Genomic DNA, 21449 nt, shown 5'->3' with positions numbered 1-21449 from the left:
ACACGATTCTAATCGTTTTACAACCGTTTGCGTTGCAGTTTTAAAATAAATTGGTTACGGATGAGTATTTCCCTAAATGTCCTTATGGTGCAAGCCACGTATAATTTCCTTCTGAAATTTCTAAGTTGCTTTGCTAAAATTTGATCGTCACTCATGTAAGTTATTTTTTTCTTTGACAAACATTTTAATCTCTATAGGGAATTGTACGGGATGTTTGATTTACATTTAAACATAACCAAAATAAAGTTAAAAATTAAATTTACAGTTAAAATTAAAACACAAGTTTTTTTTATTAGAAAATGGTTACTATAGTAATTTTTTTCCAGTTTATAAGATTTAAATATCTAAATTAAAAATAAAGTTTCTACCACGTGTATAAAGTTTCTACCGTTATTTTTATGACACACCAAAACGCACATGTAACTTTTTCTAAAGTAATAACAGTGAAATTTAAAACTAACGTGTATTTACTTGAACAAATTAAGTTACGAATGTTTTTCATATCAACTATATTAGCTTTTTACAATTTATGATTATTTTTGCCTTAAGGTATGTTTGTATAACTTCGTTATGTCACAAAAAAGTAAAAAAAAAGATGTTGTGAATGTTCAACAAGAAAATGTATTAAAAGCGGTCGTTATTGCAGATAGCTTTAACACAAGATTTTATCCAGTTTCTCTACAACGACCAAGGGTTAGTTTTTGTACGATTAATAGTATATAGATATTTTTAATCAAAGCTTGTATGCTAATAGTGCCTAATGGTAGTACCGGCAGCGAGGTGTAGTAGTAAGAACACTTGCTACACCACACATGAGGTCGTGGGTTCAATCCCCACTGATCTCATGCTGTAGCGCCCTTTGGTAAGGCACTATAAACGGTATGAACTCCTGCTGAGCCAGCACTTAATCAGCAGCATAATTATCGGGCAATTATAATCTATAAAATCTCAAACTGCCACAGGCAACTCGAGACTGGGTCGGAGTAACTAATGTTACTCTATGTTTAGGTTGCGCATTCGACTTTCCCACATCGAGGATAAAGATATATACAAAAAAAATTCAATAGGCTATGCACAGAACTCAATTTTAAGATTTGCTTAAGTTAAAGTTTCTACAGTAGTCTTGAAAATTTAAACATTTTATTTGATCATAAATTATTATTTTTTTAGTGTCTTTTTCCTTTGGCCAACAAGCCACTCTTGTCTTACACATTAGAGTTTTTATCTCTATGTGAAGTGAAACATGTTTATGTTTACTGTTGTCACTGTGCAGATCAAATAAAAACATTTTTGCTACAAAGCAAGTGGTCTACAAGGTAAAAGCATTATTTGTTGTAATAAAAACTTTTGCGATGCTACATGCTTTAAATGAAACAGTGTATTTTCCAATCTCAACTGCAGCATTATTGTTTTTAATTATATTATTTCCTTTTCAAAAAATTTATTAACTATTATTATATTGGCTTGTATGGTGTAAATGGCCATTATTAAAGCCTATGTACGTACTTTAATTTAAAACCACTATTAAATTTTTTTTCTGCAAATTTAGCTCGTCACCCCTAAAAGTGACCCCAATAGTTTCGAGTGGATTTACCTCAGTTGGGGATGTACTGAGGGATGTTGACCAGAAAGGCTTATTTGAGTCAGACTTTTTACTGGTACCTGGTGATATAATATCAAATGCAAGCTTGAAACAGGCTTTAGCAGAACACAGGTATGTTTAAATAGCTTATGTTTATTATCATACCAATATTTCATAATATTCAAACACTGTTCAGACCACCTAAAACGATAATAGATAATTATGATTTAGAATGGGTCAATCCTTTGTATTGAGAATAGCTATAGTCAAACAAAAAATAGAACAGTTAGTTTAAAATATTTGTTGTTGTATCCTGATGAACATAAAAACATAATTGCTACAACATTTTTAACTAGTCTGCCAAAACATATAGAAATATTTGTATTTCTTTAAATATATAGGAACGCGACTTGGCATTCATTTTTCTCTTGTAAAAAGTTTTAATTGTCCTATTTTATTAAAACAGAGAAAGAAGGGAAACGGACAAAAATGTGCCTCTGATGACCTTAATTTTACGTTCCCTTTCACCTTCCCATAAGGCAAGATCGGTTGAGAATGATGTCGTAGTTGCCTCAAATCGATCAAACAACAGGTTGCTACATTACCATAAACTTACAACTAAAGACAGAAAAATACAAATACCATTGGTAAGTCTGTTAACATTATTTTAAAGAAACTAAGTTATATAGCCTATACATTTGATTTTGTGTAATTTTAAATAATAGGTAACTTTTCTTGAACTAAATAATTGTTGGCATAGTGTAGTAGTAAAAACACTTTGCTTAATTAAATAAGGTTTTTTATTTAATTCCCACTGCTTCTATGTTATAGCCTTTTTTATCTTTAATTACCAGTCTCTACACTAAATTATATTTAAAACCGTCAAAGATACTTGAAATTATTTTATAGGCTGTTCTTTATTGTTTGGTTTTAGTTGAATGTTTTAATTTTTTAGGGTATTTTTCAAAACAAAGACACACAAGTTGATATGAGATATGATTTGTCAGATACAGGTATATGGTTGTGTTCACCTTTAGTTTCACAGTTATTTACAGACAACTTTGATTACCAAACCCAGTTTGAATTTGTGAAGGGAGTACTATTAAATGAAGAAGTAGGTTTTCTATAAGTTTTCAAATTTTGTATTGCTGTATTGATTAAAAAGTAAATGTGTGTAAAATTTTGTATTTTAATAAAATATGTGTATCATTAAAATTGCTTTAAAACAGGATTTAGTTTTATACATTAAATTTATAAAAAAATGGCAATGTATTAAATCTAAATATTAAAGTAATCTTTAAATTTTGAATGGAAATTTTCTTTATATATATATATATTTTTTTTATTTAGTTTTTAGGTAACCATATTCACATGCATGTGATACAAGATGATTACTGTGCAAGGGTCCACAACTTTCATATTTACGACATGGTGAGCAGAGATATAACAGCTAGATGGATGTACCCCTATGTTCCCAAGTTCAATTTTCAAAAACTTTCTTTGTCAGATGAAGAATTAAGTAAAAAACAAGGTATATATATCGTTTTTTTGTTACATTGAAATTTAACTGTGTTGTGACATAATCAATTATACAGCCTAAACAGAGGGCATTATTCCTTTGTCATTGCAACTTATTTTAAGTTTTTAAGACCCCCAAAGAACAAAGAAATTTTAAGACCTCCAAAGAACATTTAAAAATATAAATTCTTGTGCACAGTACATTTGGTTTAAGCACTAGAATATATCATATTGGGTAGTGTGTTCAAACTGCTTAATATTCTACCTTTTTTAAAGAAAAATACACGTAAATTAATAGGCCTATTTAATATAATAAATAGATATTTATTTGCAGTTGGGGATCGTTTTAACTCATTACGTAGCAACATCTATCTACACAGTTCCTGTCTGTTTGGAAACAAAACCAATATTGAACAGAACACGGTGATCGGAAAAAACACAAGAATTGGAAATAATTGTTTTATTTCAAACTCGATCATAGGTGAAGAATGCTGTATAGAAGATAACTGTTCAGTTACAGGTATGTTCAATTAAAATTAAAATTCTTGTCTGAAGTATTTAAAAAAAAGGTAAATTAATTAAACGTAGGTATATATAGATAATAAATTTTGTTTTTTTAATTGTAATTTTTTGGTGTAAACTACTTGGCAATCTTATGTTATTAAGTTTGTATTATAAATCTTCAAATTAAACAAAATTTTTATTTTTTTAGATACTTATATTTGGAACAACGTTAAAATCGGTCAAAATTGTAAAATTAGTAAAAGTTTAATTTGTGACAATGTTAGTTTGCAAGAGAATGTCGAAATGACGGCTGGTAGCATTTTATGTGTTAAGGTAAATTAAAAACATATAATAATAATTTCTTATTTTTTTGAATACAAATCTCTAAAATTGTATTTTTAACAAGTTTTTTATTGATATATTAAATGATTTTTAATGTTAAAAGGCAAACTTTATAGCCTAGTTTGATTAGTTATAACTGATTGATAATATTTTAGGTTTCTGTTGGACCTAATGTTGAAATAAATGCTGAAGCAGTTGTGTGTGTATGTCATGATAAAGAAAAAACTGCAGATGTGAATCTTGGTGCTAATAGTAACGGCTTCATTTGGCAAATGGATCCAAATAAAAAAGATGTATTATCTATTTGGGGTGAGCAAAAACAATTTAAAAAAAAAATGGTTTACCAAATTAGAAAATAACAACTTATTTAAAATTTTTATATTTGATTTTAGGATCATCTTTAAGTGAGCACAAGACGATTACAGAAGAAAAGAACTTCCAGGAGGAGTCGGAAAGTGAATCCTCTTCCCTAGAAGGCACAGATGAAGAGGATGTTGGAGAGGAAAACTTCTCAGATCAACCAGAACTAGATGATGACCTAGCTTGTAAGACTTTTTTTTGATTGTTTCAAATCAATTTTTTATATTGATAAAATTGAGTATTATAAAAAATAGTAAAACCTTAACTTTATGTAAATGTATTGTTTTATACTGGTATTGTTCTGATACATTGTACATAGTTTATGTTTAAATGTTTTTAGCTTTTCAAAGAGAAGTACAAGAAAGTTTAAGAGAAGGAATTAAAGAAAATTGTGCAAGCGATAATCTAATTTTAGAGGTACTTATCTTGTTAATTGGATATGGAAGCAATAGGGATCAAACCTATGCTCTCTTGTAGCAAAGCTATCTACTCTAACTACTGCAGCTTATTGTTATAATTTATTTTTAAAACCTTGTTGATCAATTTTAGAACAACATTTATATTTATTTTTAGCTAAATTCGTCAAAATATGCATACAACATGTCTATGAAAGATCTAATACAAATTATGATCAAATCTATATTAGATATTGCTGCTCAACAAACAAGCGATAATTTAAAATTTTTTGCGCATTTGAAAAGGGTAACTTGTTAAAAAATATATTAGAATAATAGTTTAATTTTGTTTTTAAAAAATTTAAGAAAGTTGTTTTTGCTTTATAACTAAGGTCCTAACTTACTGCACGCCAGCATTATGTCATTACAACAAAACAGCATCCAGTCAATTAGATTGTGTTTATGCCTTGGAGGAATGCCTATCTAGCAATTCTATTACTATGAACAGTGAAGCAAAGGTACTTGTATTATCTTGATATTTAATGCTAGTGGTGTTATGAGTTTTATTATTTTAATTAATTTTTTCTTTTATCGCTTTTTTATAGTCGAAGCTGTGAGGATCAAACTCATTACCTAATGTTGTTAAGCCGTGTGGCCGTGTGTATTCTTACTTATATGTCCTTAAAATAATATTGCAAAACTTTTTGAATCATTTTAGATATTTATGTTTCTATATGAAAACGATATTTTATCTGAAGAAGTTATTTTGCATTGGAACTCACGACCAAAACAAGAAATTAAATCGGCCAATGAGATTCGTAAAAAGGTATTTTTTTACGTTTAATTCTTTTAGACAACGATTCAAACAATACAACCTTGAAATATTAATTCTTAACCTCTGTGTATTTTTTAGCTTGAAAAGTTTGTAAGTTGGCTAGAAGAAGCTGAGGAAGAAGACAGTGATTAGTTTCGCAATTTTTTCATAATTTTTTATGATTCAAAATGTTTTGCCTGTGTGCTTGTTATTGTAAGATAATATATTTTTCTGGGTATGTATGTGGGTATAAAAAATGACAAATTTTGTGTTAATTTTTTTGTTTCGACTACAAAGTCAAAAGAACATACAACGAATTTATTGTAATGTGATACTTAAAAAACTAGGGACTAGATGTTGAAAATAATATTTTTTAGTAAGTTACAATATTGAGGTATATTGGATTTTTAGTTTTAAGAAGGCGATGAACATTGTTATTGCTTTGAGGATAAACTAACACACGAAAAGTTAGCCTTTTTTCGCAACTCGATCTGGTTACGACCTTCCCTCTTGTTTACCTTTTTAATTTTTAGGTCCGAGCGTTTGTTTACGTTTTTTTAACCAAAACTCTTTGTTAACCTTTATTAAGATTAGGTTTCTTTTTAGTGAAAGACAAAAAAATGCGATTATTTTGGAATTAACTTTATTAGAGAGTGTTTTACAGCATAAGTTTTAAAGCGGGTTTGGGTTTAAAAATTGTTAATGTTAGTGGATTAACAGCTATAGTGCAACTGTAATACGTGGAAATTATTTAAAATATTATTTATCAATTTTTTGCCAGATTTGCTAACTGTATTTTTGTTTGTTAACAAATAAAAGATAAAATAGATATTTAACGACGTCTTAACGTCATACGATAAGACATAAAACAATATAACACAATCTGATAATTTTGTATAGTCTATATATATTTTGTAAATATTTAAAAATTGTTAAGTTGAAATTACAAAAACATTTTTATTTAATTAAAAATATATTTTCTATGACATTAAAATTTTTTTTTAAATTTAATTAATCTTATATTAAATTTGTAATGCCCTACTGGATAAGATATATACGCAACAATTTTCTGTTATGTCATTTCAAATATCGTGTACAATGGTTTTAAGGACTATGTTTTTTTAGCATTATCTTCATCTAAATATTAAAAGTCGAATAATTATTAGAATGATATAAATAATTAAAATGTTTTGGCATAATTAGGATACTTGTGCAATATAGGGGAATAGAAATTAAATAAAAGGACTTTTTTAAATTATAAAAATATTTTTGCTTATATATATATAAAATTTAAATCAAATTGTAATTTTATTTCAGACTTCAAAAAAAAACAATTTTTGTGAAGCAATTAAGAATATTTTAGCTTGAATTATATTTTTTTGTTATTTTATTGCTGCAGTGATTAAATTGCCAATCTTATTACTATTGATTAAATTGACAAGTTTTGTATTTTTTAAAGTCAGACTTAGATTTAGGTAAAATTTAGGGAATGCATAATGTTAATAAAGGAATATCGAATTCCAATGCCCATGACTGTAAAGGAATACAGGATAGCACAACTTTACATGATACAGGTAAATATATAAAAAATAAAAAAGAGGTTTAAGTTAGCTTATTTTTTATTTGCTTATTATTTTCTTTGATTTTATGTGCGCAAAATTGATTTCTTGAATTATAAATTTTTAATTTGTAAAAATCAATACTTTATAAATTATGATTTCCTAATGTGCTTTTTTAATTTAAAGTTGTAATCAAAGTTCATTTTATAAAAATATTTAATAGCTTTTTTACGTTTTTAAATAAAATGCTATTTACATTAACTTTACAAAACTGTGTATATTTAAAATAGAATATTATGTTACACACTAGCATGCTACTAGTAATACAAATTTATTGTAACCACCAGTTTTAAACATTATATCTTTGCAGTTTTACAACTCTATATAATCTGCTTCGCAAACTGCTTTAACTAATAAAGACAATAAAATTTCAGAAAAAAAGTCGTGAAGAAAGTCAAGGTACGGAAAGTGGAGTTGAAATAATTAAGAACGAGCCTTACACTGATGGACCGGGTGGTGATGGGCAATACACCCAGAAGATTTATCACATTAGTAAACACATTCCAGGTTTGTTAATTGATTTTACGGACTACTTTCTCTAGCTAACCTCCATTTAAATATATTTACATAGTTCTTGTTTTTGTGTGCATAATTATGTATGGTATCCACCCAAAAATTCTTAAGACTGCAGTTTTTTAGTTAGTACTAAATTTTGTAAATAAAATATCTACATTAGATTTTTAAAAGGCCTGAAACTTGTATTGTACCTATTAAAAAGGTAGTTTTAATATTGTTATATTGTATTTTACTAGGTTGGTTGGTACCAATATTACCCAAAGATGCCTTGATAGTTGAGGAGGAGGCTTGGAATGCTTATCCATACACTAGAACGAGATACACTTGTCCTTTTATTGAGAAATTTTCCATAGATATAGAAACAAGATATTACAATGACAACGGGAGTCAAGAAAATGTATTTGATTGTTCACCTTCAGAGTTAAGAGGCAGGATCATAGGTGATTGTTTCAAATATTGATATGTTAAGTTATCCTTGCTATGATATGACTCAATTAACAGGTAAAAGTGTATAAATATACGCGTTTTGTATAAGGCATGCTTAAAGATTATTAGCACCTTTCTTAAAGATGCTACAACATATATGCTCTTGAAATTGATTTCAAAATTTTGTTAAGTCATACCCAGTGTCTTTAAACTTCGTGTAGTATATACATATGGATTTAATGTTCATCTAATTTTTTATTTGCAATTTTTTCTAGATAATATTGACATTGTGACGGAGCAAGTCAGCGATTACAAAAAGGAAGAAGATCCGAAATTTTTTGCATCCAAAAAAACTGGGCGTGGACCGTTAGAGGATGGTTGGTTAAAGACCATTAAAAATCAACCAGATGAGAACAAGACCAATGTCATGTGTTCATACAAAAGATGCAAGGTAATATATTTGAAATAATTATTCTTATTTTTATTTTTTTGTTAATATTATGATATTTTTAATGTTGTATTTTATAAAGACTTACATTTTTATATTTTTTGTTTATTCAATTTGGTGTTTTTGTATGGAATAAAGTAAATTACTTTTTAAAATAGTAAGCAGGGCCTTAGTTTGATAATATAGTAACTTGTCATTTAATATAGGAAATTGTAATACCATTAATATTGATGGAATGTTTAAAGCTATATTGCGTAAATAAAAAACTAAAAGTTAAAAGTTTTTTTAACATGACCACAAAATTTAATTAAAATATTTCGTTTCAAGTTTCGAACATTTTATTTTTTTTTAAAATTAAGGTCGAGTTTAAATACTGGGGAATGCAGACTAAAATAGAGAAATTTATTCACGACATTGGTGAGTGTTTTTTGACTATCATTGTAATCATGCTTAAAAAATAGGAAAAAATCTGCTTTTGTACTGTTTCCTTTTCTAATGAATTAACAGGAAGTATGATTGTATTGCGTTGTCTTGATTAAATTTCTTGTCTGAAATCTGTATTTCTGTTTATTCATCATATATTTTGTTTCACTTGATCTTAATAGCGACATTGTTCTTACTGTTTTTTGTTCAACCTAACAACCCAATTAAGTTCGTTTTTTAAATTAATTGGCATTGTCTTAAAACAAAGGTCTATTATATTCTACAAACCATGTAACTTGTATTTTTGTTATTCTCTGATTTTTAAATTTAATTTAACATAAAGTTTTAAGTTTAACCGAATCTGCAAATGTTACAGCCTTTACAATACCCTTGTATAGCACTTAAATTAAATTCAGGCACCACCATACCTTTTTTGTTACCCATTTCCCATTAAGATGTTAACAATATCTAAGTCTGCACTAACATACACAGACAATTTTTTTGCAAATAAATGTTATTTAGTACATTACATTCACATTCTTAGCAACTGATAACATTTAAAGTAAAAAAAATCAAGAATTATTTTGTTTAAATTTGACCGCAAATGGTATATTGCTGGAATTAAATTCTAAACTATAAATGGTCTTATCACAGTAAAACAATATTATTAAATTTAAATTTTTGTTAGGTTTGCGAAAAACGATGTTAAGAGCTCACAAGCAAGCTTGGTGTTGGCAGGATGAGTGGTATGGGCTAACCATTGACGATATAAGACAACTCGAGAAAGAAACTCAACTCGCACTCCAACTCAAGTTTGGTAAAAATGTGAGTGAGAACGATTATTGTGAGAATGACTCGAGTTTAGAGGTGAGTTCGATTTTATTTTTTTTGATAAAACTAAATTTTTTTATTAAATTAAAATTTTATTAAAAACTACCTTTTTTGTAAATTTAAATTACTTTTTAATTTTTGTACTAAATTTATATAAATGAAAAAAACATTTTTTAAATTTTTTTCACAAAAAAATAGCTCATAAATATAATTTTTGCTTGTTGTGATTTTGTTATTCTGGGCCTTGTTTGGGCAAAAAATGCAGAAATAAGTTTTAATTTGCAAGGAGCAAAAACTTTAGGCATGAGTGCATTTGTGTAACCTTGACTATTTGTTTAAAAATATTTCAAGTATAACATTTTATATTCGATACTTAACACCTGCCAATTAGTTCTTGGAAATTACAAAAAATTTCAATTTTTTTTGTTTATTTAAAGCTTTTGAAACTTTTTACACAATTTTTTTTACACAAAAATTTTAAAGAACAATTGTTGGTAGTATTTAAGTTCTCAATACTACTTTGTATATGTTAACACACTGAAAAATTGTGGCAATTTTCTTGTTTTAAATTTGTGCTTTATAATACCTAATTTTTTTGTTATAGGAGAATGAAAAAAGTGACAAGATTGGAGACTCCAAAATTCAAATCCCTACAAGAGGTCAACTGATTTAATAACTTAAAATTAAGAATAATTTTCCGTTTTATTCTGGTTAATTATATATATATAATGCTAAATTTTTTTTTTGTAAATATGTTTTTTAAGTCCTTATTTTGTATTTCTAAATAGGAAAAAGTATTTACTTGCGAAGAACTTCGGATGCTTCAATGGTTTCTACTAAAAGCAAATTAAGTTACACCGCAGGTATGTTAAAATCAAAGTATGTTAAAATCAAATTATCTTTCAACAAAAAAACAATTTGTACAATTTATGTGTGTGCATCAAGATTTTTTTTTATCGCTTTTAATTTATTTTGATTTTAAATATTTTAAATAGGGTTTCCTGTTCAAATCGAAGGTATTCGAAGATTAAGCGAGGATTCCTCTTCAGACGATGAATTTTTTGATGCTCAAGGTAGAATTTTTAAACAAATTTTAATTAAATTAAAATTAAAATTTTTTACATAATAAAATGATATTAAAATTCTCATTTTTGCGCAAATTGACAATAATCAAAATAAAAAAAAAATGATATTATTATCTTGGTATAATAAGGCTATATCATATAATTCTTTTATTCCAAATACTTTAATATAGTTTCAATCCATTTTTAATAAATAAAAATTTATTATCTAACAGTTATAATTACAATAAAGCATAATTACTCCATGTTATTTATGTTTTTAGATGACTTTACAGATCAGGGTATTGATTTTTCACAGCTGAAAAAAACAAATTGGAATGGATCATTAGAAGGGTTGGATGACTTGGGTAATTCTGTTCTTTTTTAATCATTACTTTAATCTTATTTGACCTGCTTATTTTTTGGCATAGTAACCTTAGGTAGGCTATTGAAAGATTATATTTTAAAATATTGATTTTTTTTTTGTTGTAAGTGTTTTCTAATTTGTTAATGCTTAAGTGAAGATATATCACTACTTACATTATTAAATAGTAAAAACAAAATTTTTTTAAAATCTGTTTCGTTTTTTTAACTCATTGTCAAAAATCCACTTTTATTTACTTTTACTTTATATTTTTTTGTACTTTTAAAACTAAAAGAAATCTATTAATAATCGTAATAAAAGTATTTATATATTGTTGTTGACATTTACCGGTTTATATTAATTTGAGCTTGTTAAATGTGACATTTAATTCTGTGGGGAAATAATGTTTTTTATGATGTCTATAAATATATATGGATGATTAATAAATAAACAACCTGTTTTAAAAATAAATATCTATACGCATATACCTATGACATTTTCAAAAAATTTTTTTACTGGTAAAAAAATTTAAACATATGTATAACATAATTTGCATTTTTTATGTAAAATTGCCTAAAAGTTTTACTAATTTAAATTTTGACCATTTATCAAATGTATAAAACTAAAAATAGCATTGTTAATCTATTTTTATTGTTTCTATTTTATGAAAACCCCCAATTTTTTTTTAAACTTGAATTTTTATTTTTCATTTCAAGAACAAGCCAATGAAGATACAGATTCCAAATGCAAATTTGAGGAATATCAGATCAATTCTAATTCAGTAAGTATTGCTTTTTTATCTCGAATAAAACTAATTATTACTGGGTGACATTTCAATTCAGAATGCCAGCTGCTTTTGTAATTTTATTCAATATAAAAAATACTTAAATTTTTTTTTATATAAATGTTAATCTTATTTTTACAAAAAGGGAATTTAAAATTTATTTTTAATGTTAAATGTTCTTGTTTTTAGAATTAAAAATAATTTTAACTTTGATTATTAAACTTAATTTATAGTCACGCTAATTCCTAAATATTTATTTTAATACTTTATTAGTAATTGAAATTATAAATGATATAACATTACATAATATGTTATATTCAGATAATTAATAGATAGTTTAATCTTAGTGAAGATTTATATATTTGATGTTTAAATTGGTAATCCGATCGGTCCTCAATAATTTTAATATAAAATTTAAAATCGATTTAAAAAATTTAAATTAAAATTTATTAAAAAAGAAAACTTTGTGAGATTGATTTTCTTACATTGAGGATAAACTAATTTATATTTTATTTTTAGTCGGAGTTTGGTTTATCTTGTAAGATCGATGTTTTGTTTCTGGTTTTACACGGAGGCAACTCTCAGGAGACCTCCATTCATGGAAGCCATACATCAAAACAGGTACTAGCATATCATGTCATTTTTTTATTTAATTTAAAATTTTTTCTCTTCTAAAAATGCATTGATCCTGCGAAAAAAATAACAAAATCGAATTCCTTTTTTAAAATATGCCAAAATACTTTACAGTATAATATATGTCCTTTTCTTTATGCTTTAATTAATATTACAGAGTGACTTACAAACCCTTCAAACTACATTTGAAAGCGTGATGAGCTCCCATTATAAAGCATCTGTTGACAGAGTTGCGTTTAGACTAGTGGCTTGTCCTACAATATGCAACGAAGCTTATCAACTTCTGCAAAAGTAAGATGGTTAATTTGTTAAATCAAAAAAAAATTAATTTGCATGCATTAGTTAGTGACTTAATTTTTGACCAGTTTGCAAAGTATTACTATTTAGTTTTTGTAATTTTTTACAATTTTTTACAATTTTGTAATTTTTAACATTTTGTAATTTTTATCAATTTTTATTTTATTAGTATAAGTCCATTTGGGCACGACAGCAAGAGTGAGCAAACTTTATCAAGTTCCATGGTTTCTCTGTTTGCCACCAACTCTACTTCCTACAACAATGCAGTTAACTCTCTATTTAAAACTTGTAACCTTGCATTTCAGTCTTTCTTGCTAAGTAAAGAGGGGAATGGGTTTAATGGACAGGTCAGTTTAAAATTTTATAAAGAGATAAATGGATCACATGATATTTTGACTTGAGATCTTGTGTTCGATTCACACTACTACCATGCTAAAGCCTTTTTGTAAAGCGCTAATGGTATTTTTTTATGTCTTAATTGTAAACTAAAAGAGTAATATATTAGGTCAGTAGTCTATTCAAAACAGGCAAAATTCGAGACTGAGTGGGCTTTAAAAAGGTGTGAATTTTTCAAATTTTTGGTAATGTATCACTTTATATTTTTATGTATCAATTGAGAATCTTAATTTTGTGTACCATTGGTTTTTTTCTTAAAATTTGTTTATATCATTTTGTCTTTTTTACTTCAAGGTTTGTTTGATAGGAGATACAGTGGGAAGTGTGTTGGGTTATGATATGTTATGTAAACCCAAGAGAAGATCCAGTTCTTTAAGTAACCCGGAGGTAATATATTATTGTATTAAATTAGTTACAAAAGTGTTTTTTTATTTTTTGGATTGTTTATTTTTTTTATTACAATATTTTTTCAAACTAAAAAATATATTTAATATGGTTTTAAATTACATCTGATTATATTATTAATAATAAATCAAAGGCATATTTATTTTTTTCAACCAAAATTTATGATTTTTAATGTCATCTTTTATTTGTTGTTTAACTTTAATTTTATTTTTTGATACTGTAAGATTACTTAGAACGGAACTTCAAACAACATTTTTTTACAATTTATTTATGTGACTATGTTTCGGACTAAAATTTATAGACTCTTTTTTTTGATTTTAATATTTTACTCTTAATTTTTTGCGATTTCATCGATAAAAAATAATTTATGCCAAAATAAAAATTTGGTGACCAGGGGAGTTTAGAAGAAGACGACCTTCCCGTTTCACCCTTTCTTAAGGTGGATCCCCCCTCAAGCCCCCATATACCTCGACGGGGGTCTGCCACCCCCCATCTGGGCGGGGTTACTCAAGATATGACCTATCGGCTCGTCCAGAACACAAACTTCTTATTTCCTGAATCAAACCAACAGCGCAGATTGAGCGAAAATTTACTCGATTTTCAAGTAGGTGTTAGCTATGCAAAGATAGCACAAATGGCATAAAAAGCATGTGGCGCTTACTCTTTTTACACATTGCCACTGGCTTGCTTAAGATCACCCATTTCATCTTTATTCTCTGTTGTGGCTAAGAGTGCAAATTTTTTAAATAGGGTGTTGTAAAATGCCATTTTTTTATGTAACGAGACACATTTGCAAATTAAAATTTAGAAAGTATTTCTTGACTAATTTTTATGCTGAAACAAGTGTTTTTACCTAACTAAAAGTAACTTTTTTAGCTGAATTTAACATGAACTGTTAATTGAAAATATTTTTCATGTAACTGTGTGTAACAATGTGCTAACCAGATTAATTATAACTAACAATGTATTAAAAAAGTTTAAAATTTCTGTAGTGTTATTAAATTAAAATCTAAAACTAAGTGCAATTATGTTATTTCTAAGGTTTGTAAAATTTAACAACTTAATAGCTGTAATCGCTTTTTAAAGATTGTTTTATCTCTACTACCATGCAGTGAGCAATGTTTTCTTTCTTCTTTTTCAATATTACTTTTATGATCATTTTTGTTCAGTCGACCAAGCTTACCTAAGCATTGTAAAAGCATTTATATTAAATATTGTATTTATAATTCAATTTTTTTTTGTTTTTTAACTGCTTTATTGTAGTACCTTTTGTATACACATTTTAACTAACAATTTAACTTATTTATTATGTTTTTTTTTTACTGCAAAACAGCATGTTATCATTTGCTATTGAGTTTTCTTAATTTAAAAGAATGAAAAACATTATTAAATTCATTTCTTATATTGCATGTATTTAAATATTGGTTCATGCATGTATTATTAAATATTGTGTTTTTGAATGATTATTTTTGATTTATAATTTTATTTGGGGTTAGATTTTATTAACTTTTTTCTGTCTTATAATTTAACTGCCTTAAAATACTTGTTTTATTCAGGTTAAAATAGGATATATACCTGTTTTTTATTTAAAAAACACAACATGGCAAATAGTGGTGCTTGCCTACGAAGGTGTCATGAACTGTCAATTTATTTGTCTTGTACCTAATTTTGTTGTCAACTTGTTTATTTTGTTTTTTATTTTCAGGTTTATAGAATATTTCTGTAACGTGTAATTTCTTATATATATATACCATTACGAACAAATTGATTTTGTAAACTCTTACTTAATGTTTTTAAATGAAACAAAACAGTGTTATAATATTTCTAACCATTTTTTTTCTTAATTTACAGTTTTTTTTTCTGCCTAAAATCTGTGTTTACTTGAACTAGTTTACTTGAATTATTTACATAGCTTATTTTAATAATCTTTTGAAGACTGTCACATGCTACAATCTTACTAACATTTTTTAAATTTAATAACAAATAGTAACTACTTGACTCACGTTTAGCTTTATTAGTTGCACTTACCTTACCCCTATTTTAAGTTTTTTTAATTTTATTATATTAATTCCAATATTTTTTTTCTCAAACTCAGAGGTCCTCGAGTTTTTCTGGAGTAAATAATGAGCATGACCCTCCACCAAGACAGCACTCACAAGTCATCTCGACTCCAAATGAGTTTAAACTCGACTTCGAGGTGGCAGAGTTTTTCATGCTTGGTAAGTTTTTTCAAAATTTTTATGAAAATTATTTTGCTTGCATTTTTGTTGTAAAAAAACAGAAAGGGTTAGTTAAAAAAATTCTATTAACCATATTATTTAAATTTGTGTTTTTTTACCTATTAACTAGCTGTGTTTTGAGGAAAAGCCTTCTTTATATAGTTATAACATCAATCTGTACCCCGGCTTTAGATTTGTTTGGCGGTTTATTCTGTTTTAATTGCCAGAGTTAAAACCTACAGCTATAATGTTTGATATCTATCTAAAGTTTACTTAAATAAACTACATTTTATATTTAATTTCTTTAAATCAAATGGCACTTGAAAAGACTAGAAAATTTTTTAAATATAGGCTCACCTCTTGGTATTATCTTAACCATGCGCCAACTCACCAATGGCAACGACAGTATGATGACCCCCCAACATATGAGTGTCACTTCACAATTAACCCCCACAAGACCGGCATGTCATCATATTTACAACTTGTTTTATATTTCTGATCCATCTTCAGCGAGAATTGAACCTTTACTTGACATCAGGTAAGTGAACACTTTTTTGCTGTTTATTTTGTAATTGTCGTTTGATGGTCACAACTCTCAACAAATATTAGCCAGAAGCAATTTACTCAATCACTCCAAACGACAGTTTTTTTTGTAGGCTTATAAACTGGACATACATATATATCTATATATATATACATATATTGTTTACTGAGCTTAAAATGAAATATTTGTTGTTTTTTATGCTTTTTTTATATTAAATGTTATGGTGTTTGTACATTTGTTGATATTGGGTTCAAAAATTTTTTTTTTTTAAATAGTTAGTTAATTAAGTATATCAATTATTTTAGATTTGCTACCTTTCCACCTTCCAGTGTTTCCAAATACCAAATGTTCCCACTCGGAAATGGGCAATCTATCTCAATTGGTAAACACTGTTTTGTTTAATTTTTTTTAATTTTAAAGGTTTAAAGCCTAAGATTAAAGGTAGTATTATATTTTCCCAAGAAAATAACATTTTGGTATTTTTAGGTGATCTGCTGTCTTCTAGTGACAATTTATTCATGGATATAAATACAGAACGAAGACCTAGTGAATGGAGTATAGAGTCGGGCTCTTTAACTCAAATATCAAACATGACAAAAAGTAAGAAGATGTATACGATTTGTTTTTAAAATTTTGTATGCTTGCAATAACAACAGTAAAATATTGACTAATGTTTTGTTTGCTGTAATGCTTGATTTTGAAAATGAATGTTGTTTTTTAGAATTATGTTAAATATATATAACTGTTTTTAATTTTTTTTTTGCTTAATGTACTTTTGCTTGGCTCTGTAAGGTTAAATAGCATCATATTAAGAAAAATTAAACAGAGGAAACAGACAATAAGTACAACTATGTAAATGTGGCTTCGTTATTTTTGATTTTTGATATCACATATTCTATAAACTAGGTGTTATGTTATCAAACTGTGTATCATTTTCATATAACATAAAATCCTTCACTTACAATTTTAATTAAAAGCAAATTATTCATATACAAAAAAAGCATGTCATTAGGTGGGTTCAATTTAAAGGCACTTTTGTTAATTGTATCATTTGCATGCTGTGTCTTAGAAAAATTACATACCACTTCATCGGCGGTTAGTCTTGATGAGTCTAACGACGCTGTGTCGAAATTCTCATCATTCAAAGAAATTAACATGAAAGGTAACATGCGATCTTAATGTGAAAACAAATATTTTCTTAATGTAAATTTAATAAATATTGCCTGAAAAATGGCACCAAATTTAAGCTGCCTTTTTTGTTATCTTTTTTCTAATTATTTATTCGCTTAAAAAAAGGCACTGATTATTTGTTTGGATTTTGTATTTTAGTTATGTCTAATTTTTACATAAATTATGTTTTTCATTTTTTTTATATAATTATCTCATTTTGGGGACAAACTTTATTGAAATGTTTTTTTTTTATCAGCAGAATTAAAAAACTTATAAATATAATTTTTAAATTTTTTTTGAAATTTAAGTTGCTAACCGGTGGTGGGGGGAAAAGAGATTGGATTACGCTCTCTTTGCTCCGGATGCTCTCTCCAACTTTCCCTCTTCTTCTCTTCCTCATCTTTTCCACGCAAGTTTTTGGGAGTCTTATGATGTTGCTGCTTTTGTTTTACAACAGGTAGAGTTGATTTTAAAATTAAAATTTTTTTTTAATATTATTTTAGATGCTTATCATTTTTAATATTCTTATCTAAATATAATGCATTTTAACTATTCATTTTTTTCTTGGAGAAAGTTTTTTTACCTTTTTTAAATTAAATTTAATAAAAAAAAATTAATTAAAGGTTGTTAAACATGAGCATGTCCATGTACGTTTAAATGGTGGAAGAAATGAGATGTCATTCGTGCCTGCTTTTCCAAGGGAAAAATGGTTAAGAAAAAGAACCATGGTCAAACTAAGGGTAAGTTAATACTTTATTGAATGTTTTAAGGCAAACTATAGTCGGCAGCAATGATAATCTAACTTATGACCTTTTATTTGGAGATAATTAAGTAGTAAGGTTGTAAATACTAAAATTAAACTGTTTTTTTTGTAGAACGTTACTCCTAATCATCGCAGCAAGGATGCAGTGGCTCTTGAAACTGGCGATCAAACACTGTATGGTCGTTTTATGTACGGTCCACTCGATATGGTCACTTTAACGGGTGAAAAAATTGATATCCATGTTTTGACTGCGGTAAGTACAAAAAATGCAGTAAAAATTTTAAATTAAAATTAGATGTAATCAAAAGTTTTTTTTTTTAAATAAACAATTTTTTTATTTTAATTTTTTTTTTTATTTGATTTAAAATAAAGATTATTTTAGAAATAACAAAAAAATAACCCATTTAAATTTAGCCTCCAAAATCAGAGTGGGTATATCTTGGGTCCGACAATACTAACAGTCACGGTCGTATTAGTTTCAACATTCCTGACGACAAAAAATTATCACAAGGCATATATCCTATCAAAATGGTGGTCAGGTGAATTATTACAGTTTTTGTTTGTACTAAATTTTTGATTTCAACTTTTAAATATATTGTGTTTATTTTTAAATGTTTTTTTCTTTAGTTGCCTTTTTTATTATTTGTCTAGAAAATTGTGTATTTTGTTTTATGATTGTGTTTTTTATTTACTTATTGCTTATATTTCTAAGGGGTGATCACACATTTGCAGACAGCTTTCTAGCAGTGCTTCCCCCACAAACTGACTGCGTTATTTTTAGCATCGACGGCTCGTTTACAGCCAGTGTTTCCATAATGGGATCTGACCCAAAAGTTAGACCAGGGGCAATAGATGTTGTCAGGTAAAACCCAATTATTATTTCTACTTTTACTTTACTTGCTTCTTTTCCATTTTGCCTCTTTTAATTTTTTTTATGTTTTTTGTTTTTTTTATGATTTTCATATACAAATTTTGTTAAAAAAATTTTTTTTAATTTTTTTTTGTTTAGAATGTGGCAAGATCTTGGCTACATGATAATCTATATTACCGGTCGCCCAGACATGCAAAAACAAAAAGTGGTTAAATGGTTGGCCCAGCACAACTTTCCATATGGTCTAATTTGGTTTGGGGATGGTTTGAACCATGATCCTCTTAAACAAAAGACCATCCTGTTAAGAAACATGAAAAATGAAGTAAGTAGAATTTTTTTTACTTTTTTTGATTTTAATTCGATATTTATCTTTTTAAAATTGTTTTAGAACAATTTAAATTTTGCTGCTGGTTATGGTTCCGCGAAGGACATCGTAGTTTACTCCCAACTTGATTTGGGGCCGAACAGAATTTATATTGTGGGTAAACTGTCCAAAAAACAACAGCAACAATGTAATGTAAGTGTAAAGTTTTTAATTTAACTTGACTTTGTTTTTGTGACGAATTTTTGTGTAGCTTTTAAATTCTTTTACGATAATAAAGACATTTGAAAAGTGAATTGAAAACTTGATTTTTTAAAAGAACATTTTTAAACAATAAAAATTTACTTTACAGGGTATACTAGACGGTTATTCAGTCCACTTAAATCAACTGTTGTCTGAAGGAATACCATCTGCCAAATATAACACACAGGTAAAGCTATGCAAAATATTTAAAGTTGTTTTATTATTAACAAACAACATCACTAATTTTTTTTTTTTTTTAGATTTTACTGAGAAAAGGATGCTTTGGTTTGCCTGGCCAACAACTTTCCACTAAGCGAAGTCGTTCGATTTCGAAAAAAAAATCCAACAAGGCCGTGTAAATTTTATGCAACATCAAGAATGTAGAGGTTATTGTTCGGAATATATACTAACAACAAAATTTTTTACACTGTAAAAATAGGTTTATTTTTTTTCTAAAAACTAATTTGGTATATCAAAATTTAAACGGTTTAGATTCAAAAACCAAATGTTTTAGATGGATAATTTGTAGGGTTTGCACATGACACTTACCTTAATTTTAAAAGCACTTATATAATTTGACTTAAAGTGGTCCTATTCTTGTCTTAATATTAGAATTCCTAATGTTTTATTTTTTATGTTTTTAATTTTTTTTAAATAAATTTTTGTTGTATCAAAAATTTTTTAAACGTAAATATAAAATACAAACAAAATTGGAGAGTATTTTTAGTATACATGTTTAATCTTTTAACAGCATATTCTTTATGTTCCTTTATTTATTATTTTTTAATTATGCGTTAAATCTTGGTGGATTTTAGTTTTTGTTGAGTTTTTACAGCTAAATTACTGATTAATTTTTTTATTAAAGTGTTACATGTAATTGGTACCTTACAGCAAGGCTTTGATTTTAAAATTTTATCATTTCTCTGACAAAGAAATTGTTACTGTATGTTTTATATGTATATGAAATGAATTATGTTTTTATAACTCAAAGTAAACCAAGTTACACAACTAAACAAACTTTAAATGCTTTATGAAGCACTGCCTAGCTGTTTAAATCATTTTGTGCACTTTGTCGGAATATGTATTTCTTTGTTTAATTAAAAAGAAAAAGGGTAAATTTTTGTTTCAATTTACAATGCCATCTCTTTATGTATTTTTTTTGTTTTTTTTTTAAGTCCATAAATTTGCTTTATTCCTTGAAATTTTTTGTTTTCGTCTGTTTGGTTTAAAATTCAGTATTTTAATCAAGAATTGCTGGGTTTCTGGGTGAAATGTGTGTTTACTGTTTCTTCAAAATTTAATGGTGTGCGATAACTTTTGAGGTCCCTTATTTAAAAATGAAGAAGTGAAATTAAAATTATTTTTCAAAATAAAAAATTTTTGTGTCATTTAGAAATACAAAATGTGCTTGCTGAAGTTAAAACATTTTTTTAAATTGATTTGATTAGTAAATTAGTAAACACAAAACGATTTAAGTATTTTAAAAAACTACGTAGTATGGGGATACATTTAAATTAGTTTTTAAATATTCAAAGGGAAACACTTTAAAAAATTAACATGGAAACACTGGTAAAATTTGGAAGCAAAAGAAAGAAAATC

General features: G+C 26.9%; 2 protein-coding genes across 4 annotated transcripts; both read left to right on the top strand.

Moving 5' to 3' along the window:
* Positions 1–559: 559 nt before the first annotated feature.
* On the top strand, positions 560–6051 carry LOC145755066 (translation initiation factor eIF2B subunit epsilon-like). The gene is made up of 15 exons (XM_082571267.1): positions 560–693; positions 1171–1316; positions 1550–1714; positions 2049–2229; positions 2538–2696; positions 2933–3113; positions 3435–3620; positions 3813–3937; positions 4102–4255; positions 4339–4491; positions 4647–4723; positions 4880–5008; positions 5094–5219; positions 5420–5527; positions 5615–6051. The coding sequence occupies exons 1-15, from the start codon at positions 571–573 to the stop codon at positions 5666–5668; spliced, it is 2067 nt and encodes a 688-aa protein (XP_082427393.1). The 5' UTR covers positions 560–570; the 3' UTR covers positions 5669–6051.
* Positions 6052–6973: 922 nt separating this feature from the next.
* LOC145755157 (membrane-associated phosphatidylinositol transfer protein 2-like) lies at positions 6974–21237 on the top strand. Of its 3 annotated transcripts, XM_082571379.1 has the most exons (30): positions 6974–7089; positions 7509–7641; positions 7887–8090; positions 8352–8527; positions 8884–8941; positions 9636–9814; positions 10383–10437; positions 10567–10641; positions 10774–10851; positions 11124–11207; positions 11920–11984; positions 12507–12608; positions 12778–12911; positions 13087–13264; positions 13608–13700; positions 14113–14322; positions 15814–15937; positions 16289–16475; positions 16787–16863; positions 16968–17081; positions 17551–17643; positions 17960–18108; positions 18275–18391; positions 18527–18667; positions 18829–18953; positions 19127–19276; positions 19424–19607; positions 19674–19802; positions 19960–20037; positions 20111–21237. In XM_082571379.1, exons 1-30 carry the CDS (start codon positions 7012–7014, stop codon positions 20207–20209), a joined length of 3669 nt encoding a protein of 1222 aa, XP_082427505.1. In that variant the 5' UTR covers positions 6974–7011; the 3' UTR covers positions 20210–21237. The 3 variants fall into 3 exon arrangements, with proteins under 3 accessions (XP_082427505.1, XP_082427507.1, XP_082427506.1); XM_082571381.1 differs by lacking the exon at positions 14113–14322; XM_082571380.1 differs by lacking the exon at positions 17551–17643.
* Positions 21238–21449: the final 212 nt, after the last annotated feature.

Source organism: Corella eumyota, chromosome 6 (genome assembly GCF_963082875.1).
Source record: "Corella eumyota chromosome 6, kaCorEumy4.1, whole genome shotgun sequence".
Classification (NCBI taxonomy): Eukaryota; Metazoa; Chordata; class Ascidiacea; order Phlebobranchia; family Corellidae; genus Corella; species Corella eumyota.
Note: the sequence above shows the minus strand (reverse complement) of the source record. Positions and strands in the feature narration are given on the sequence as shown.